This window comes from Trachurus trachurus, assembly GCF_905171665.1.
Source record: "Trachurus trachurus genome assembly, chromosome: 4".
NCBI classification, from domain to species: domain Eukaryota; kingdom Metazoa; phylum Chordata; class Actinopteri; order Carangiformes; family Carangidae; genus Trachurus; species Trachurus trachurus.
This window is the reverse complement of record NC_139898.1, coordinates 21,431,555-21,453,437: the sequence shown is the minus strand read 5'-3', so window position 1 is coordinate 21,453,437 and position 21,883 is coordinate 21,431,555. Positions and strand designations below refer to the sequence as shown.

At 42.2% G+C, this 21,883-nt stretch overlaps 1 protein-coding gene across 1 annotated transcript in view; it reads left to right on the top strand.

Moving 5' to 3' along the window:
• Positions 1-21,858, top strand: part of ptprsa (protein tyrosine phosphatase receptor type Sa) — a 128,044-nt gene extending 106,186 nt beyond the window's left edge. The window contains exons 24-32 of the mRNA XM_083970445.1: positions 2,022-2,141; positions 4,730-4,884; positions 5,838-6,123; positions 10,417-10,595; positions 10,702-10,828; positions 10,930-11,055; positions 15,426-15,580; positions 18,423-18,558; positions 18,850-21,858. Of these exons, the coding sequence (XP_083826571.1) occupies positions 2,022-2,141; positions 4,730-4,884; positions 5,838-6,123; positions 10,417-10,595; positions 10,702-10,828; positions 10,930-11,055; positions 15,426-15,580; positions 18,423-18,558; positions 18,850-18,918 (1,353 nt within the window). The 3' untranslated portion in view covers positions 18,919-21,858. The remainder of the gene's footprint in view (positions 1-2,021; positions 2,142-4,729; positions 4,885-5,837; positions 6,124-10,416; positions 10,596-10,701; positions 10,829-10,929; positions 11,056-15,425; positions 15,581-18,422; positions 18,559-18,849) is intronic.
• Positions 21,859-21,883: the final 25 nt, after the last annotated feature.

Genomic DNA, 21,883 nt, shown 5'->3' with positions numbered 1-21,883 from the left:
TGCGTCTGGCAGGTTTCTGAGTAAAGCTTCCCTCCAGCGACTTCACAAACCTCTTTAAAAGGTTGTTTTTTTTAAGTAAACCTCAAAATCAAATGACTGCTTCACAAGACCCAAGCACAAGAAGCAGCTGCTGAAAATGGCCCAGCTTTACATTGATTTCCCAGTTGTCCACCTGAACGTCATTGGTAGGTAATCAGACTTCATTTTCTTGAGATGAATTGCTTTCAGAGACGTGTAGAAATTTGAAAGGGGTGGTGAAAGCAGCAGAAGAGAGGTGATAAAACAGAGTTAATTCAAAGAGGGTCTACCTGTGCACATCTGATAAGTTAGGCTGTGTTTCCACTGGGGGTATATTCACAGACTCGGCCGTGTTTTCCCTCCTTATTTTCGGCGAAAACTACAAGCTGTTGCATGTTCCCTGTAGCGTGTAGAGTGTTTAGCAAGTTTCAGCTCTGAGACTTCACAGTGTAAATTAAATTATAAGCAACAGAGAGGCACGGCATTTTTTTTAATACATGTGGCCAGCGCCTCCTACACTCGTTTGTTGATTGTGGAAGTAAGAGTAAAACGTGTCTGGAGAGCACGGTGACTTAACTTTCAGCAGGAAGGAATCAGATGTTTTGGGTGGAGCCACTCTCCTTCACTTTTGTTAGTTTTTTCTTTACTTTTTATACATTTACATACATAGAAGCTCAGCACAAGTATCCTGAGAGTCTACTCTTCTGAATGAGCTCACCCTAGTGGCTTCTGAGATGGAAAGAATTGGTTTCCACCTGCCAGTGACAATACAATAGAAAGACCAGAGTAGGTACAGTAACAGCAGCATTTTACAAACTACTAGATTAAAAATGAAAAATAGAAGTAATTTCACCTATTACTGTGATAATGGTGAGTGAGTAGAAAGCATACTAGTTATATTAAGGAAGCCTGTTAAGTGCTTGACAGCTGGATATCAGCCCCGTTTGCCAGTAGTGACAGCCAGTCATTATGTAAACAAAGTGCCTGTTTTATGAACCATTTCTCTATATTAGGAGTTAAGAGTGCAGGTAAGTGCTGCACAGAAGCAACAGAATGAAGCCAAATGGTGTGAAAGCATCCTCTGGGGTGGATCTGTGGGGATAATATTCTTTGCTGTGAAGGAGTGGACTTAAATGTCAAAAAGCCAACCGCGATGTTTCATCCTGTCAACTCAAACCTGTGTCAACATCAGGCACACTCACCCTAGGTGTCTCCACTCATTTTTCCTCCCTCTATCCCCTTTCAGTTGTTTACCTATCCTCCATCCTGACATGCGCGTTCCACTGCTGTCAAACGTGATCAGGATTAGCGGGCGGTAGAACTTGAGTGTCAGCTCGAGCAGGAAATGGAAGAGAAAGCTGGAGAGCAGCTCATCTCCTTCACTGGCTGTCACATCTCATCAGATGTCCGCTGGCGCATCACACCACATATTGAATGAATCTTTATTAAGTGGGCAGACAGGGGTGGGCTGGGTGAAGCTGGCGCTGTTTTTTTCCAGATATACAGTAGAACCTCTGGATTAGAAACAGCAAACATAATGAGAGGATCTCATGTGAGGATCTGAAATAATTACACTATACTTATAGGCTTTCATTTAGATTGATTGATTGTGAAGACGTTTTTGCCCTACTAGTAAACAATTTTGATTCAGCTAAAGGAAGCAGGCAGGATTTGGTTGATGAAGTGAAACCATCAAAGCACAGTGGCTGTGGTATTCTGGTCACATACTGTATGTTCAGTGTTTGTTCTGAGATGTGAAACAGAGAGAAGCTACCCTGGTGCTTCAGTCCACAGCACCTGGTGTTTCAATCCACAGGAGGGTTTTCCTTTATGAGCAGCGCGTGAGCACACATATTCGTGAGAAGAGGAGGGAGCATGATTTGATTTGACGATCGTACTTATCAGCGGAGACACCATTTAATAGAATGTGACGTACTGCAGCTAAAACCTTTTTGTGTTCATCTGTCTGCCTCGCTCTCTCTCTCTTACTTCCTCTTTTGCAGATTAAGTGTGACCAGTACTGGCCCAGTCGTGGCACAGAAACATATGGAATGACTCAAGTCACCCTGCTGGACACCATAGAGCTGGCCACTTTCTGTGTCCGCACTTTCTCCTTGCACAAGGTAGGATGATTTCTCTCTCTCTCTCTGTCTACCACACATCCACACACACATGCACCCCTGCAGTACAGAGAAATCTCTGGCCGACTGCGGTTGTCGATGATTAACAATATACCCATTCAGTGTCTGCCCAGTAAACACAGGGCTTATTCACAAGACACGGCTCATAAAGAATAAACACCCAAAGTTTCCATAAGCAACAAAAGTGATGTAAACCGTGTGCTCTTTTTCCATTCGATGTAAAGATGCGTGAGTATAATCCTGTGTCCTCATTGTCCTTACAGTCCACCCTCTCACCTTGTTCAGCTCTCTGTCTCCTCAATAGATCATCTGTTTATGTGCGTCTGCCAAATTGGAGCACTTAGGTAAAGTGAGCAGAAGAGAAACTCAATATACATAATTGGCAGACTGCTTTCATGCCTCTCTGTGCGCGTGCACAGAGAGGCAAAAAAAAAGAATACTGAGCGCACAGGCAGATGCACAGTCTCTGAACAAATGAAAACATTCCTAAGAGGAGGCATTTGCACATGCAAGCTCACAGATCCACACAGGTACACAAACATACAGCCAAGATTGCACATAGAAAACAAACACATGTATCTCAGTACCCATGAGTATGACTTAACAGCAGCAGACATGAATAACACGCATTAAAATGTATTTAAATACAGACACTCACACACAAACACAGAAAGAAAAACAAAGAAGATGTCACCAGCACATGTACATGAAAACTCATTCACTCTCTCAGTCTCCTTTCAATCCTGCAAACACTTGTAAAGTAAGCTGTTAGACGACATGGCAGAAAACCAGCCTTGAGCAGAGTTTTCCGTCTAAACCAGATAGCACCATATTAAAGCCACTGCTGACTTTTTAGCCAGCATGTCAGCAGAACAATTAACACCAGAGCAAACTAGCGATGGTAAAGATAGAACGATATCAGCAGCCACGGTGCTTTAAAGGCAGCTGGTTGACATTCAGGGCCATTTACACTCCGTCGCTCTCTGCCTCCATCAAACCATATCTATCCTCTCCTTCCTCCTCCTCATAACCGCAGTCGTAGCTGTGATTTCTAACTGAGCTGATTTCACTTCATATCTACAAAGAAAAAAAATCTTTGTTGGTTTTGTGTGGAGAATAAGGTAGCAGGCAGTAGGCACACAAACATATAAAGCAGCACTATGGTACCTATCCATATGTATGTATGTATGTACTGTATCTATTTATGTGTGTGTTTATGTATGCATGTATGTACCGGTATGTATGTATGTATGTATGTATGTAAAGTTGCCCTGCAGTGATGCAGATTTTTGTCTACTCATAAATCCTTAACCAGAGGATGGGATTAAACAAATATTAGCAACGAAGCACAGCAGCAATCACATCCATGTAGCTCGCCTCCACCGCAGAAACAGGGAATGTCCAAAAAAGAAAAAACAAGAGAAATAAGAAGTAGGTCAGTTTGCTTTTAATTACCACACTCATTTATTCATTTATTCAGCATGGAAAAAGTCCCTCTGTCAGGAAAGCAGAAGCACTGCATTGAAATGCAAACAGTTGCTCCATTAGAGACTCTTCAGAGAGGAGAAGAGGACAGAAATATGCAAGGAGAATTTTCCTTTTTTCTTACTTATCCTTCTCAAAATCTTCCACTGGATCCCAGCGTGTACCTTTGATGCATCTAGAGTTGAGTAAGAGATAGGAGATGACAGACGGCTGTGTATAACGTGGGCGTTTGCTGTATGTATCTGTCGACGTTTTGAGCATCAGTAATATGAGAACATGAAGATACAAGCACCTGTAGTGTCCAGTATAGAAATTATCATAAATATTTGATCATGTTGAGGCTATCTGACCTGCTGTGTGAGTATATACAGTGAATATATACAGTATATATATATATACAAACATGCATATATATATTTATATGAATATATGAAAGGAAAATTACAACTCCAGTACAAGACTGCCGTAAGAATCCCTGAAAACACTCACCCCCTGTGAAAGTAGATGACATTTTTAGTCAGACTATCCAAGTCAGTGGTTTAACTGTCCATAGATTGTGGGGGCAGATGTATGGAAAAAGATGAGGCAGCTGTTCACACCCGGCATGCGTCTCGGGTGATTCAATCACAAGTGGGCACTTCTAAGTACGTCATTTCACACCTGGTATTGAAATGCATCTCTACATTCGTCCCGGGTGAACACTCATGATCAGATCTCTCTCCTTCGCTTTATATATTCGCAAATGTGTTGGTTTTAGTCAGTCTGACTATGACAGATGGGTTCGCTGTCAGTGTGTTCGTTGGAGCGTGTCCTAGGAAACGCCATTTGAAATAGTTAAGTATTTCAAGTTCATTGTGTATCAGTGGTGGGACTAAATAGACTGTAGCATGGGACAGCCATTGAGCAGGGGGCCGGTCAGTGTAGCCTATATAGGACGCAGTCTGAATGTGATCTGGGATAGGATTTAAAATGCTTCTTCAATAACTCTCATCCGTGACACCGATAAGGTTTGCCCGTCAGTCAGCTAAACACAAACATACCATCACCAGCTTACTCAACCTCCATCTGTTTTTTTTTTAATTCAGAATGGCTCCAGTGAGAAGCGGGAGGTTCGTCAGTTCCAGTTCACGGCGTGGCCTGACCACGGCGTGCCAGAGTACCCGACCCCCTTCCTGGCCTTCCTCCGCAGGGTGAAGACCTGCAACCCGCCTGATGCCGGACCTATCATTGCCCACTGCAGGTCAGGAGAAATGTTATGTTGTTCACGTTGGTTAAAAGACTCTGTTTTTCTTTTGAGTGCAAAAATGTTAAACGTGAATGTAACTGTAGTAACCTCATCCTACATATGGAAGTGGTATCCCTATTTTATTTTTTACTTCATACCCATCTGACTCCGTGTATGTGTGTGTATTCTCATGAGCAAACAGAATAGTGAATCTCCTCCCAGTGTATCTTCTATCATACATTACATAACACACATTATACAAACACACGCTCTCTTTCTTAAAAGACCTACATCTTTTCTTTTCTCCATTGGTCACATCATCATTCTCTTTAAGGCACTCCTTTTTTTCCTGCTTTCTCTCTCTCATTCTCTCCACCTCCATCTCTTTTTTCTCTCTTTGTGAAAAGCCCCACAGTAATCCTTTCCCATCTTTCCTGCTTCTCCCTTTTTGCTCCTTAACCCTTCCCCCTTTTACAAGTGCTATTGCTTGAATGGCTTATTCAAATAGAAACCTTTTTGTCAAGATAAGAAGACTTCAGTCGGTCCAAAGCGCTACACAATAAAAACTGAAATTCGACAGCTTGCTTCGCTTAGTCTCCATTGCCGTCGTCCTGTCAGTTTTATTAGTTGGTTCTGTATTCCTGCTGTAGCTGTCACTACATCTCTTTGTTTTGCTCACCTATTCAATTATTTAGCATGTAATGCCACAACAAATTTGCAAGCATTACTGGACGTACATAATCACCTCGTGTTTTAATATTTTAGGAGCAAGAGCAACAGTAAATCACAATCAAATTCCTGCTACACAAAATGAGACAAGGACTTTGTATTAAGGAAACAAATATTCATAGCCAGAACATCCTGAGAGGATACAATCCTAGAAATAAAAACAATGAAGAAATGAATTTCTATTTAACAGACCTCTTTAAACATCCAGATTCTCTTTCTCTTTCCTATTCCTCTTCCAGTGCGGGTGTTGGCCGAACAGGCTGCTTCATCGTCATCGACGCCATGCTTGAGCGCATCAAGCACGAGAAGACGGTCGACATTTACGGCCACGTGACGCTGATGCGGTCACAGCGGAACTACATGGTGCAGACGGAGGACCAGTACAGCTTCATTCACGATGCACTGCTGGAGGCAGTGGCCTGCGGCAACACTGAAGTAGCTGCCCGAAGCCTCTATTCCTACATCCAAAAGCTGGCCGGGGTGGAGAGCGGCGAGCACGTCACTGGCATGGAGCTAGAGTTCAAGGTACAGGAAATGAGGCAATTTCCTATATGATCTGGTACATAGACTGCATTTATGTAGTACTTTTCTTGTCTTGAGGACCACTAAAAGTGCTTTACACTACGAGTCACATTCACCCATTCATATTCACATCACATTCATACAGCATTTAAGCTTACATATTGCACTTTTTTCTATCATACGCATTCACACACCCTTGATGCCCACTATACATCCTGAGCCGCATCCACCCCATGACCTGGTACATTGTTAGAAGTCAATTGACAGGGGTTTGTTTGACTTTAAAGCTCTATTTATTTCTTCCGTTCACTAACAAACCATAAAATGTGTGTGACAAATATTTTAAGCTTAAGTTTAGCACGTGTGGTCCACTGGGGTCTGGCATGTCAATTATTGGATGCGCTGCCTGTGGTGCTTTTGCAGGTGACCTCATTTTGCATTTGGACAAATTCAGGCACCAATTAAAACTGCAAGTGACAGCAAGCTGAAAAACTCGTCTGGCAGAATGAACTGTCCTGAAGCCAGTACCGTTACAAAACAACATGCAAATCAAACGAGAAACAGCAGACATGTTAGATCAGTGTTTGTATTAACTTTTTCACTTTTTGAACTTATTCATAGCTATATAATGAAGACATAAATGCTAAGTTTTGAGAGTTCTGTCACCTTGTCTTAAGCAGCCATAAGCCATCTAAACGAGGCTGGCTGCCAGCTTTATCTTCTCAGAAGTTATTTTGGATGCAAATCCAATTTCTTTGCCTTTCATATTTTTCCTCCTCCTCATTATTTGGAATGTGCCTTAATTGTGGGTTGCAGTAATTGCTTTTTGATTCGTGATCATAACATTTCTTAGCATTTTTCACACTTGAACAGAACATACAGTACACGGTGGCAATTCTTGACCAACAACTGTGTTTCTGGCAAGAAACCGTGAAACTTGAGAGTGAGGACGACACAAAATGGATGATTATGGTAGCTGATTGAGGAAACTGGGCGAATAATGTTTCAACTGAGCAAAGATGCAGTTCACGAAAAATTCTCATACCTCAGACAAACTGAATTTGGCAGTAGGCGAGAGGCAATATGGATGTCCCTTTGAGCTTATGTTGCTCATAAAGACATAATGGAAATGCTGAGCGAACACAGTGTATAACATAGTAAGCTTTAAGCATTTGAGATAAAGACACTCCTCTGGAAGATGTAATACCTCTCAGCCCCAGGTAAGTAGAATATAGATTAAACTCACCTTATTTATGTGGAAGCTATTTGTCAGTTTACATATGCTGTCCAATTAATAGGATCTCAGATGGACTAGAAGGCAAAGCTCCCTTTTTTCTAAGCCTCACTCTAATTTAATCTCTTCGATGCACACTTTTTGAATTATTATTGAATTTTTTTTTTTCCGAAGCTAGAAAATGGAAATGTTGAAGCCCCTTGTTGTTCGGCTGCAATGTTCATTTTTTGAGGATTTGGAATAATATGCTCAAGCAAAGAAACTGGGTTTAGTCCAGCAGGCACAAGACAAAAGATGTTTGGCTGAGAGCAGCATGAATTTGAGTTTAGGGTTGAGAAAGAGAGTGTGCTGCACGCTTTCTAAGAGAAATTCATGACAAAGCAGTAGTAGGTGAGTATGGGCAGCCAGACACGGTGTTTACATAGATCTCCATTAAAGATCTCAAGAATCATCAAGTTATAAACTCACCTCAGCTTCGCCGCTATGTACTGTACTATCTGCTGACCTTGAATTGCACAGATGCTCACTCCCAAATCATCCGTCATCTTCCCATCGCCATTCATCAACACGCCCCCCTGCCAAGAAACAATAATAGTGCTGGTGTGTTCAACCTTTTTTTTTTTTTTTTTGAACTCACAGGGGCACAATGGTGGTGGAATCTCTATCGCCATCTGTAACAGAGATAATGCTGAGCTGGCGTCAGGAGTCGAACGGGGGATTAATAACGTCCACACTACAGTCAGGATAGAGAAGAGAAGTGTGTGTGAGGAGGGGTGGGGGGGCTAGCTAAGTAATTAATACTTGATGATGACAAATGGAGGTGGATGGCAGGGCAAGTAGAGGGAGGAACGTTTGGCTAATGAACAAAGGGACAACTGTATGCTAACTTGGCGCTAAGGAAGCGATTCGACAGAATGCTGCACTATAGGGAGAGTGGGAGGGCATTGTCAGTCTCAGGTGGGGAAACGGTGTCATGCAGAGTTAAGCTGTGACCGGTGGGACTCATAGGAGTTCAGCAGGGAAGCTGAACCAAGAACAGGGACTTGTCATGAAGTTGTCAGATTAGCGCTTTGTGAATGAATAACAAGCATGTTCAGAGAGAGATTTATGCACGGAAGACATTTGTTCACATAACCCACTTTCACAAGTCTTCAGAAACATACAGGACATGAATCGGAAAAAAAAGACAAGAAAAAAGAGGAGCTACAGGGATCCATTTGAAATGAAACAGCAAAGGAAAAAAATTTAAAATCAGCAGGCTAGATTTAATTGGGGATGAAATGCAGTCAGTTTCAATCAAAATGATGTTGACAGTTTACAAAGCATTGTCTTGTATTGTGGCCACATCACAAACATAATTAAAACAGTCAAACATTATGATGCACACACTGTACAAGAAAGATGATGTTTACTTGGTAAACTAAAAATATTGTTGAAATGCAGTATTAAATTTCATGTTAATAAATAATGTCCATTATTTATTTTGAATTTCTAAAATTGGTCTGTCTATGAGGCTGAGCTCTTGTCTCTGACTGTAACACCAAAATTGATTATCCCTGTGGCAGTATAACATGGCTTATGTATGTAATGCGCTGGATCTTCCAAATGAACCAATATACTGCACTATAAATGAGGAGGATCTGGCAACCGTAACCAGAGGGACCCCAGGTGCTTCTGTGCCCTGTTGGACGGCAGGTTGGCTGGCTCCGTTCCCCGCACCCTCTGTGGTGTTTGCTGGTGTAGCTGAGGGCCTCTTTAGCGCTGCCAGGCCACCTCAAGCCTTTCCAGGTGCCTTTGTGAAACATAGATCAAAGGGAGGACGGTAGTGAGGGATGAAGGGAAGGGCAGAGGAGGAGGAGAAGAGCTGGACGGACTCCAAGTAGCCACTGAGACAGAGATAGTGGTTCCATGAGGGAATTAGAGAGAAGGGAGACTAGTCTAATGGGGAAAAAGGGGGTAAAATGGAAAGTTAGACCCTGTTGCAAGAAGAGAGGCTTTCACTTTGTGTGTTTTGACAGGACGTTGAGAGACGAGGAGTTGGGGAAATAAAAGCTGCATTCCTTCCCACTTTCTCCAGTGGGGTCAGTTGCAGCTCATCCCTCACTGTCTCTCCTCTTAGGATGCTGCTAGTGTCTTCAGTGCGCCGTGCTTTTCTCTGTCTGAAAAGGGCCCTGAATAATCTGATGAGGGTGTCTTCCATTTGCAGGCAAACTCTAACAAGCAGGCATACACACCCACGCACACATGCACACACATACATAATTTCTTTGTTGAGAAGCCAAGAGGAGGCGATCATAAGACTTGCTGACCCACAAACTCCCACTGAGGTCCTTATGACGATGATGATGTAGCAGTACAGCTTTTCATTTTGATCATTATGCAGTATGTGTGTGTGTGTGTTTGTCTTTCTGAACATCTCTGTGTGAGTCTATGATTTATGCACACATACTACACTGCCATTATCAAAGGCGCTGGTGACCCACTTTTAGGCAAGTTTTCTGTTTTGCACAGTCTTGATCCAGAGGCTTGTTAGTCTGGGTGTGTGGCATATTTTCCATCGTTGCATCTGACCCTGCAGGACCCCACAAGTTGCAAAAGGGGATGAAGTTTTTTTTTTGAGTCGCTTCCTGATGAATATATTCTTGATAAACAATTTCCCTTTGAAGTTGTGCCATCATCGGTAAAGCTGGGTGAAAGATCAGATTAGATTGAGTGCGCTTTATTACTTTCTGTCATTGATATTCTACTCTCTTTATCTGTCTCGCACCTGTCCTCCCCTTCCTCCCCCTTTCCCCATCTCTCCTCCTTTCATCATCCTCTCCCGCTTTTCCTTTCTCTCCCTCTCCTCTTTTCATGCCTCTTCTCTCTTTATAACCACCGTGGCTTTTGCCAATCCATTCCCTCTTCCTCTCACCGCTGTACTCTCCTCTTCGTCTTCTTGTCATCTTTTTTTCTCCTCCTCCATACCTTTCCTTCCACACTTTCCTTTTTTTCCCCTCACAATCTTTCTGTATCTTCCTTTCTTTCCTTCATTCATTTATCCATCTATCATTCCCCTCCAGCGTTTGGCCAACTCTAAAGCCCACACGTCGCGTTTCATCAGTGCCAACCTTCCCTGCAACAAGTTCAAGAATCGGCTGGTCAACATCATGCCCTATGAGACCACACGCGTCTGCCTGCAGCCAATCAGAGGCCTGGAAGGATCTGACTACATCAATTCCAGTTTCATTGATGGATACAGGTAGGAGGGGCGTCGAGGTGGCATCCCAAGAAATTGAATCAGTGGTGTTAAAATGTTTCTTATAAAAACAGGTGGTTTTAATATGTTTTTGTTTTTGTTCATACAGGCAACAGAAAGCCTACATCGCCACGCAGGGCCCTCTGGCAGAGACTACAGAAGACTTCTGGAGAATGCTCTGGGAGAACAACTCTACCATTGTAGTCATGTTAACCAAACTGAGGGAGATGGGACGGGTAGGAATCAGACTTGCAACTTGCAACAAAGATGAAAACTAATGTGTAAATTGTCCAAATATTAATTTCAGGGGGTTTATCTTTCGTTCCCATTCAAACAGGAAAAGTGTCACCAATACTGGCCGGCGGAGCGCTCTGCCAGGTATCAGTACTTCGTGGTGGATCCCATGGCCGAGTACAACATGCCCCAGTACATCCTTCGAGAGTTCAAGGTCACAGACGCCAGGGTAAGACATAGGTGGAGGTGCTTAATGTGGATTGAGAATTATATTGCTGGGTAACTGAAGTTGTTTTATGGTATAGATAAAATAAAACATTTGGAAGCCTGATTTCAACTTAAGATATCATAGCTAAAATTATTATTATTTGGATTGAATTATTATGAGACATCTGAAACATCAGCCTCACATATTCAAAGAGCAAAAAGCCCTTTTGAGGAAATATAGGTCACATAACTGCAGGAATCTTTTTCTTTTCTCAGAACTTCCTTACATAGCTTTGAGATTGTAGTTCTGCTCCATAATTAGATGGCTTTCCTCTCAAAACAAGATATCATAGAGACTTAATGGTGAGAGTAACTTCATTCAAATATTAATGAGGGTTCAAAACCAAAGTGACTTTTCATGTTGAACTGTTTATAACCTACTCTACACTACTGTAGATATCGCGTTACCCAAGTATTTCTTTCTCGGTCCAATTAGGTTGGACAGTTTGAAGCAGCAGCAACAGCAACTGTAGCACAGAAATAAAACCTCTTCCTCTTTTTGCCAAACAGGCTGACATATCCAACGATTTCCCAGGCAGTATGGCAGCTAGTTAGCAGTCATCTTGTTGGTGTTAGAAAGAATTAATACACACACACACACACACATACACTAATATACACACTATCCACTGTGTGGAAATCAGGCACAAATGCTGTTTTAGCTGGTATGCATCACCCGCCACATACACAAGCACACATCCACACACACATATAGGATATACACACCCTGTGCAGTGTGCAAAATGACTTTCTTAAAGGGCTCAAACACACACACACGCACACACACACACAAATGTGCACACAGAATCACTTCCTGTCACAGACCTACAGTATCTCCATGCTGATTTGCTATTCTCAGCACAAATATAGAGCCATGCATGCAGACACACACACACGCACACACTCACCTTTGTATATTGATGTATTTTACGACTGTCACACACAAGGACACATAATAGTACACACACACACACTGACACATACATTAAACAAACGTGTAAATATGTTTTAAGCCCACATGAACACCTGGACACACATGTGCAGTGCACTGGTCACTGTTTGCATCTTTCACATGATTCTCAAAAGGCGACGGAACCAAGAGTAAATGGAGGCAGACAGACTGATAATCAAACTCATTGTCAGAGTTAAGGAAACAGCAGGGAGAGAGAAAGAGAAGATGGCAGCACAGTATACAGCATAGAAGGGTTTTGTGGTCATGACGTGAATGTGGAGGTTTTATCAGTGTAAAGTGTTAAGAGCCCCTCTGTGAGCGTGTAGCTGCATATGCATGTGTGATTTATGGGTTTTTTAAAACCCTGTTTAACTGATTGTGCATGCATGTGAAGCTGTGAGTAAACAGAATTGAACTCCACATATCATACATGCATGTTTTTGTATATGTATGACTGAGTGTGTGTGTGTGTGTGTGTGTGTGTGTGTGTGTGTGTGTGTGTGTGTGTGTGTGTGTGTGTGTGTGTGTGTGTGTGTGTGTGTGTGTGTGTGTGTGTGTGTGTGTGTGTGTGTGTGTGTGTGTGTGTGTGTGTGTGTGTGTGTGTGTGTGTGTGTGTGTGTGTATGTGTGTGCGCACGTGCCTTATGTCGCATGCCTCTGCACAGTAATAGCAGAGACTCCACGCCTCAACACTCACATCTAGCGAGCCAGTCACGTATTTAATCACACAATTTGACACGCCGCGTGGGCCCTCAGGTTGTGTGTTAAATTCCCCCCCCCCACCCCCCCCCACCTCTTCTCATTCTTTGGCGTGCTTGGTTTATTGTGTTGTTGTCTTTGCCCCTCTTTCATTTTTAATCCCTCTGCTGAGGCAAAATGTTTTTGAGATGCAAAAACAAAGGCAACAAAAGAAAGACAACATGCAATGCGTCATAAAACAGGGAAACAGACATGAGATCTTGTACAAAGAGAGTCGGTGTAGGGAGCTTAACTTTTTATTAACCAAATCATTGTATTTGCCAAGAAGAATAAAAGTACAAGGATGCATCTTGGCTGCGGCCATGCAGAAACATATCAACAGATAACACAGGAACACTACCGTAGGAGAATAACTCTTCACGTCAAGAGCTCAAGGACTCAATAGACAGATTATGCATATCCTTAGAAACATAGGAGCTCCGTCTACTCTACATCCAGCATCTAGTCACCAGCTGCATTTAGCCTGCTATCGGCAGAGTAGGCAGCAGCCCCTGGCGGAAATCTGAATGAATGAATGAATGAATGAATTCAGGTGTAGCACAGTCACCATCACCCATGACAAATAGAGACCCTGAGGTGATTGTTTACATCAACACATTCACTATTAGCTCTGCTCAACATGATGAATGTCATTTTTTGGCACAGAGCAACAGATGGAGAAAGCATCCATTTTCACTTTTTAGAGGTCGTTTAATATTAGATTACCTTATGTGTGTTTGTTTCATGGTCACATTGAAGGAGTACTGACATAAGTTTGTTCAAAACCAGTGATCTGATGTTTAATAGCTGGCAGGAATGGATGAGAGTGAAATAAGAAAAAAATAAAAATAAAACGTTTGCTGTTTTTACCCATATGATCAGTTCTTTCAGGATACAGGAGCACAACCATCAAACTGACGGCTGCCTGAGATCTCATCTCATTCAGGAGACAAATATAACAGCTAAATCCAGAATTTTAGCACTAAGCATTAATCTGAGGCATGTAACGGCTCCATGAATGCGGACAGGTGTCTGATCTGTGTGTTGTGTTTAGTATTAGCAGCAGTTGTTTGCAGGTAGATCCTTCAACGAAGCACAGTTTCCAACCATTCCAAGGTTGTAGTCACTTGCAAACACATTGATTATTAACTTTCTGTCTATTTACCACTCCACTGGCTCTGGGCGTAAATGTAATTTGTTCATCATTATCAAGCTACTCAAACAAGTGCGGTGAATTATCTATAGGGAGGAGGAGGGGAGGGGTAATTCTGTTTCTTAACAATTTATCGAAGGTTAAAATATCTCTTTTCTCAGTGCAAGTTCACATTATTGCTTATTACATCGATTCTACGACACAGTTTAGACAGAATTACTGCAAACACAATTTCAGAATCTATAATTCTATTCCATCTAATAGCAGGATAGCAAAAAATGACCAAAAAAAAAAAAAGATCCCATTTTACTAGCCAACTGAGCGTTCATTGAATGGCGCCTTTGTGGTGTGAATAAACGGTGGGAGAACGTGTGAGAGTGACACATCATCATGTCTAAACTGGATTCTGTTGCGCAGAGACGTGAGAATCAACAGGAGAAATGAACACCTAGCTGTCTTAATTACCGGTGGCATCAAGTGTACGAGGCCATCTCAAAATGCAGAAATGCTTCTCGCTGCTCACTTTTTTGTTCCCTCCGAGACACCTTGAACAGAAGTTCTTCTTTTACAAGGACACAAGTCTTGCCCGCGTATTCACGGACTTGACAATCAGCTCTCTCGAAATAGAGAGCAGCAGCGTCCTCGTCCTCTGATTGTGAAGATGTATTTGAATGTTTTTGTTTGCTTTGGAAGCAAGTTCAGTTATCTCGACACTTAAAAACTCTCACCTCTTAAACAAGATTATAAGAATCGATCTCAGATTAAATTGTTCCTGACATTTTGTGCAGCAGGCATGTCTGTGTGCGTCAGGGTTTTTCTTTCCAATTTTCATCGTCCAATCCCGCCCCCACTGCTCCGTTAGTCCTCCCGTTCTTGTTTCTTAGCTCCCTCGCTCGGCTCATCCATCAGGTCGCGGGTATCGATCGCATCGCAGGATTATCCTATTCAACATGGTGTCTGGGAGAAGACGCTTGTCACGGCAGATACACTATTGATTAGCTTTAACTAGGACCTACTCATGCGGCACACAGACACTCACACACACACAAAGACAGGAGAAAATAGAGACAATTGGAGTTGGATGGTAGAGGAGTGAAGTGGGTGAGAAAAAGGACACGCTGTCCCTCTCTGTGTTGACATGAATGTGTCATTTTTACATGTATTCATCTGTGTATCTGTTGTATTGATATTGTGCAGTCTGGAGACAGAGGACAAAGATAACATTTTTATAGACAAGTTTGTCTAAATATTAATAGCCCCATGCATCTTGCATCTGTGTTGCTTAGCTTGCATTTAACTCTCAGAAGAATTTAATAGTGAAACCAGCTCTAAGAGTAATGCTGTCCTCCTCTGTGCATACAAGTTTCACCATGAAGCCACTGTCTGCCTTTGCTTTATGTCTTCTTCACATTCCTCACATGCAACTACTCTCTCCTTCCTTTTTTATACACTCTCTTAAAGCCTTTCTTATCTTTCGCCCCGTTTTGCAGGATGGCCAGTCCAGGACAGTAAGGCAGTTCCAGTTCACTGATTGGCCAGAGCAAGGCGTTCCCAAGTCTGGGGAGGGATTCATTGATTTCATTGGCCAGGTGCATAAAACCAAGGAGCAGTTTGGACAGGATGGACCGATCTCTGTCCACTGCAGGTAAGACATCTCAATGTCACGGCGTGCCATAATTTCTTTTGTGCGTCATATTTAATATCCCGAGATTATGATAAAGCTTTTCTTGAACAGAGTGGGCGTGACGTACCATATTACCAGAGACTGGTTCCACCTCAAACTGCACGTCTAACACACACCTTCCTGTCTTGAAAGAGATATAACGCCCTGACTATCAGGACGAGATTAAATCACTTCTTAAGGTGGTTATTGTTTTGCGGTGCAGCACCTCCTGCGGTGCAGCTCTAACAGCATCATCAGATATGATCCTCTCTCCTCTTTTTTTTTTTTTTTTTTTTTTCCACCGCAGTACACTACCAGTGCACCTCCACAGGCCCATCTCCTCCATAATTGATAAGGCTGAGATGCGGCTTGGCATTTGCAAAGAGGAGGCACATGAAGTGATACAGCCATTCTTTTTGGGTTTTATGATCGCTCTGTGATGCATTTTTATCACCTCGGGTGTAGCTTCCAAGGTAACCTTCATCATTAACTCGACATGTTAGATTCAGGTAGAATTTGATATTTGGTAGTGGTCACCAACCTAGACCAATTATTCATATTCATTGACAGACCTGGAGCAAGATACATCTGAATGAGTTGTAACCTTTCATAGGCACACAACAGACACCTGTCACAGTTCTGTTTTTTTTTTAATGCTGCAAGACAAGTAAAAGGAGAGGGGGAAAAGGGAATCTTAAAATTCCATTAACAAAGACACTTGCCTGCATGTCATCCATTGTACATGGTGTTTCATGGTTTGATTGGCATTGAGAAAAAGCTTTTACCTTGAATGTGATAGTGTTAACAAACAGCGGTATTAACACAATGAATTATATCCGCGGCGTCTCCTGAACACGTTTTCACATTTTGCAAGAGAGAAGGTGCCACTTTTTCTCGCACAGGCACCATGACATCACCAAAAACATAACATCACCTCCCCTGTATTAAAAAGCAATGATGTCACCAGCCATCAAATGGCCCTCTGGGAGTTGTAAGATGTGTCAGGGAAGCTCCAATAAGACTGAGTTATTCCTTCCTTCTATGAGGCCATTATTAGAGGGAGAGAGGGCCGTCTTAAAGCCAGAGGATCAGTTATTGCAGGAGGAATTGCAGGACTGGAGGAACGGACGAATAGATACGCAGCCCTGTTAACGCGGACCTCAGGAGTGTGGCATCCTCCACACAGCACGGTGAAACCAAACTACCTCAGCTTACAGTTTTGCTTTTTCATTAATTGTTTTTTTTTAGGTGTCACTTTCTGTAAATGCAGATATTTAGCCACCTCCTGCTCCTCCCTATGATCCCTCTCTTCCTCTTCTCCCTCCATCCTCCTTCGAGCTTTGTCATCTCCTAGTTGAGAGCTTATGCCTTCCTTTTCTCTTACTCTTTCGTCTTCTGTCACCAGCCTTTCCGCTCTGTCATCCATCTGTCTATTTCTTAATCCTCTCTCCCTCTCTCTCTCTTTCTCTCTCTCTCTCCCTCTCTCTCAATTCACTTCAGCTCTCCCCATCTCCTTTCTCTCAATCTATTCATCCATTCATTCTCCGAGACCTCCTTTCTTCCACTCCCCCACCCCCTTTTCTTTCCTCCTCCTTCGTCTCTCTCCTCCTCAGCCACTATCTAATAGACCCACATGCTTTTTGTCATTAATTGCCTGATTACTTCCCGTGAATGGGGACACCAAATCCTCTCAGTCGGCAGCGGCCCGGCAAGCCTTCAGACTTGGAGAGTCGATCTTCCTGGAGAGAGAGAGAGGGAGATGGAGAGAGAGAAAGAGAAAGAGAGAGAGAGAGGAGCTCCGAGGGAGTTTAAGAGTCCATGTGACAAGCTGTGACTGACTCTCAGGAAGAGGCTTTGGGTGGGCTGAGGGATGCTGCAGCGTGGGGGTTGGTAGTGGGTGGTCCAGTGTCAGTGTATGTGTGTGTGTGTGTGCGCTGGGTGGCCGTATGTTCTGCATGATTAGGCTCAATAACTACCACGTTCGATATCGTTTGATTTATTGTCAAATGATATAAGTCATCTTTTGGCCTGTGTCTCGTTGTGTCCTCCCAACACACACAAACTCAAAAGTGTCTGCTTGCAGCCACTGCTTTCACTCTTCATTCAGCGCCACAGCATCCGAGGCTGGAAGGAGCCCAAATAAATCTGTTGTCATATCAATTATTGTTCCATTGGTGAAGTGGAAGTTATTTCACAGCAAAGCAGCTTAGAGAGGCAGCTCTCAAGTATTTCAGGATCTGAGTTAAGACTCAGACTGTATTTCTGGAGAGCGGCAGCAGGCTGAGTTTCCCGACACATGGGAGGAGGTGGGGCTTAATGAGACAAAATGTTTGCCGGGTTGTTTTTGTGCATGATTTGGAGAGCGTCCGTGTGTCCTTGAGCGCTCATTTTGTGCTCCACGAGTATACGCAGGCACACATTGAAGTGGATTCACAGAGTTCTCACATGCCGTCCGCGTCCTTGCTATCAGCAGCATCTCTGACTGTCTCCAGTTCTCAGGCAGTCGACTGTTTGAGGCATTCAGAGCGACCCTGTGTGCAAACTTGTTATGACAGAGTCTGGTTGTAAGATACAGCATGCATTTTAGAGGAAATTTAGGATAGAAATGATTTAAACATGACTGTTATTTTGCAGGTCTTGGTTATACTGATGTAGATCATAAATAACAAAGTGCATACACGGAAAAGGGACTAGAGGACCTAAGGGAGCTCAAGGCATAACAGAAAGACACATTCCACCGGTACAAATAAGGATTCGCCTTTCAGTCACTGTCTGTAAGCAAGACATGTCTTTACTAATTCATTTAATAATCGTGTGTTTCTAGTGCTGGCGTGGGCAGGACTGGAGTTTTCATCACCCTCAGCATCGTCCTGGAGAGAATGCGCTATGAAGGCGTGGTCGATATCTTCCAGACAGTGAAGATGCTCCGGACACAGAGGCCAGCCATGGTCCAGACTGAGGTTAGAGATCACACACACACATATACACACACACACACACGAAACTCAGTTCAATAAAACTCTATATTAAATCACCTCTGTATAGCTTTTTTTTTTTTTACCTTGTTGTGTAAAGAATGTAATAAAAAGCAGCTGTCAGATCTATGAAATTGTCTCCTCTGATGAGTACTGTAATTAGTCGTATTTATAATTTGTTAATTTAATATCATAGTAATATTTTCAGACTCCCTGTGAGATCTTGTGTTTTGATGGGTTTTCTTTGTCTATGTGTGTCTCTTCTCTCCCATACAGGATGAGTACCAATTCTGCTATCACGCAGCTCTGGAGTACTTAGGAAGCTTTGATCACTATGCAACGTAAAAAGCCATCTCTTCCCCCCCAGAATCCTGTCGCCCCCCCTCAACAGTCTCCTGAGCCATAGAAACTTTGAAATTTGAAACGACAACAGCAGACGACGATTACACCACCGCTAATTCAGACCCACCAAAACAGGATCCTATTGTAGATTTTTTTTCTTTTTTTCAGAAGACAGAAACAGATCACTCAAGATTTTAATTCCAATTTGATAAAGAGACCCTTCTCGAGGAAGCGCGGAAAAATTGCCCATCACCAAGAAAAGACAATCCTCTTCAGGAGAGGAACCAGAAGCTGTGGCTCAAGCTTTGGGGCGGGAATCGATCAAAGTGTCAGACTGCTTACCTTACCTCAAGTGTTTCAATGTGGAGGACATTGTAAACATTCGTGGACATTTCTCTTCTCAAAAATATCTTCGTGATACAACGGTAACGAGCAACAGATAATGAAGGAGAAGGCAACAGCAAAAATCAGCGAGAGGCAGATGGATGTAGCCAAGAAGGGGTGACATTTGTGGGTTGTTTTTTGTTTTGTTTTGTTTTTCTTTTGATATGCCTGGGTGTCAAAGGGGTGCAAGTATTTCTAGCAACACATTTTGAGAGTGATATCCAGAGAAATGACCAAAATGGGGTTGCCTGTACGAACACAAGTTGTTTCCCAAACTCTGGTCACCCAAACATGGATGGGACAAAAAAAAAATCAAAACACTCACTCCATCTGGCATCAAATAATTCCTGAGTTTTACACTGTTCGACTAAATGGTACACGTAACCCGTGTGGGAAAACACTCAACTATTAAAGAATACATCACGCAATTGCCTGTTCTCAAGCAGGAGGAGCTCAGAGAAGCCGCTGTCCGTGGTTGTTGGGAAGAAAAGCAGCAAAACATATCGTAAGATCAGTTAGTTTCATGAATTGTGAACTTGCGCAAAATCAGTATTTTAAGCCACCATGATGTTGAAAAGTACCACAAAGTATTTACAGTAAAACAAAAAGGAAGAAAGAAAGAACAAGAGTCCCAGGAGGCCCGTGTGTGACAGTCACCAGAGAATTCGGGGGGAAAACCTCGGCTATTGCAAGAAGCTGCTGCTGGGTCGTCTTGTGGATTGGTTGAGGTAGGAGAAATGGCAACTGTGTCCCATGATTTTTTATAATCACTCCTCTCTTTGGATCCATTGCGTCACGGGGCTTTGGTGTTAACATCCACCATTTTGAACAAGAGAGAAACCTGGTGGGTGAGAAGCTTTGGAACAAAAACCAAACAAGGATTGCCGCAAAACGTTGGGGCTTTCTTTGTGTACAGTGACCAACGCTCATCAACTTTTTTTGTCTTATGAGGATTTATCCTTACTTTTTTTGTTTTCTTTTCATTTCTGTCAAAACCAAACATGCTGCTTATCGTGTGTATGCTGTACGTGTGCTGTACGACTCTTGAGGGAGAGGAAACTGACGAACAAGAGATGCCAGCTCTGCTGACCGTTCCCACCCAGGCGGACATGACTGAAAAAGCGCATCCACATGACACCATTGTCCACCAGTCTTTTCCAGCCCTCCTTTAATTTCACCCCCCAGCCTCCTCTATAATCATCTATTATCATTGTACAAGACACTCAAGAGTGGCAGAGGCCTGTTGCAGTTACAAAGCTTTACGTTCATGTGATTGAAAAATTGGCCTTTAGTTCCACTGTGTGTGTGTTTGGTAACAGGTGGATAAACAAAGTAGATGCTTTGGTTTTTGTCCTCCGTTTTATAGATGATGTCTCTGTGGGTGAAACGGCCAGACCAGGCAGCCATGTTGGATCTCAATGCCATGATGTGATAATGAAATTCTTTGGTACTAAATACTTTTATTGCACATCCCTAAGAAAAAAAAAGACAAAAGAAACTTGAAACAAAGACCCAGAAAACAACAGCAGGTTGACGCACTAATGTATACGTGTCTGGTTTAAAAAGGAAAAAAAAATCGAGCTTTTGAAATCACCAGGTTTAATTTTAAGATCAGCGCTTTGAGACGCGTGTACGGATCCTGCAGAGGTTTCCGGTGGGTGTGCACAAAAACCAGAGCAATGGACAGAACTGTGTGTAATCTTTTCTTATTTCCAAAAAAGCCTTATTGTTATTGTAACATTATGAAAACATTAATGTTGTATTATGACAACTTATTTTACATTACATAGTTGACTTTTTATTTTACTTTTTGGTTTAGTTTTTTAACAGAGATGTTGTATCACATTTTTTAAAATTAGCAGGAAAAGAGAAATGCTTATTTGTTCATATTACGTTGAAAGACATTCTATTTTTTCACTGTAGAAATGTTAAGTATAACAACATGTCTGTATGTGTACGTGTGCATACATGAATGTCTATATATATACATCTACTGTATGTATGTATATATACACATGCATATACTGCACACTCACACATGCATATATATTTAAAAGCAGAATATAAAATATATCCAAACACTTAGTATGAATTCAAATTTTTCTCCTCATCATCTTTTTTTTTAATACCAACCAGTGCTCATGTTTTCAAATATAATGGGTTTTATTATTTTCTTTTGTTTGTGAGTTTGTTTTTATATTCCTTGTAAAACCGTGTGTGTTTCTTTAGAAAAAGCAGAGGATATGTTAGCACTATGCCTGGATCCTCTGCCTCCACTCACTAATGTTTTACTTCTGCCCCTGGGTAGACCCTATGCTGATGAGGAGATGCCATTTTTAAACCTTGTTGAGATTCTTTATGATCATAAACTTGTAGGCATTAGTATTTTTTTTTTCTCCTCTTGAGCAACTGTTCATCAACTAGTCTACAAAATATCTAATCAATCAAACATTTCATAATTGACCTTTTTATTTTCTATATCAGCCCAACTTGACAAACTGTACCTTGAATGATCATGTACAGACTAAGACCCTCGCAGTTTTTAAGGAAAAATCCAAAGTTTTTTTTTTCTCTCTTTTCTTAT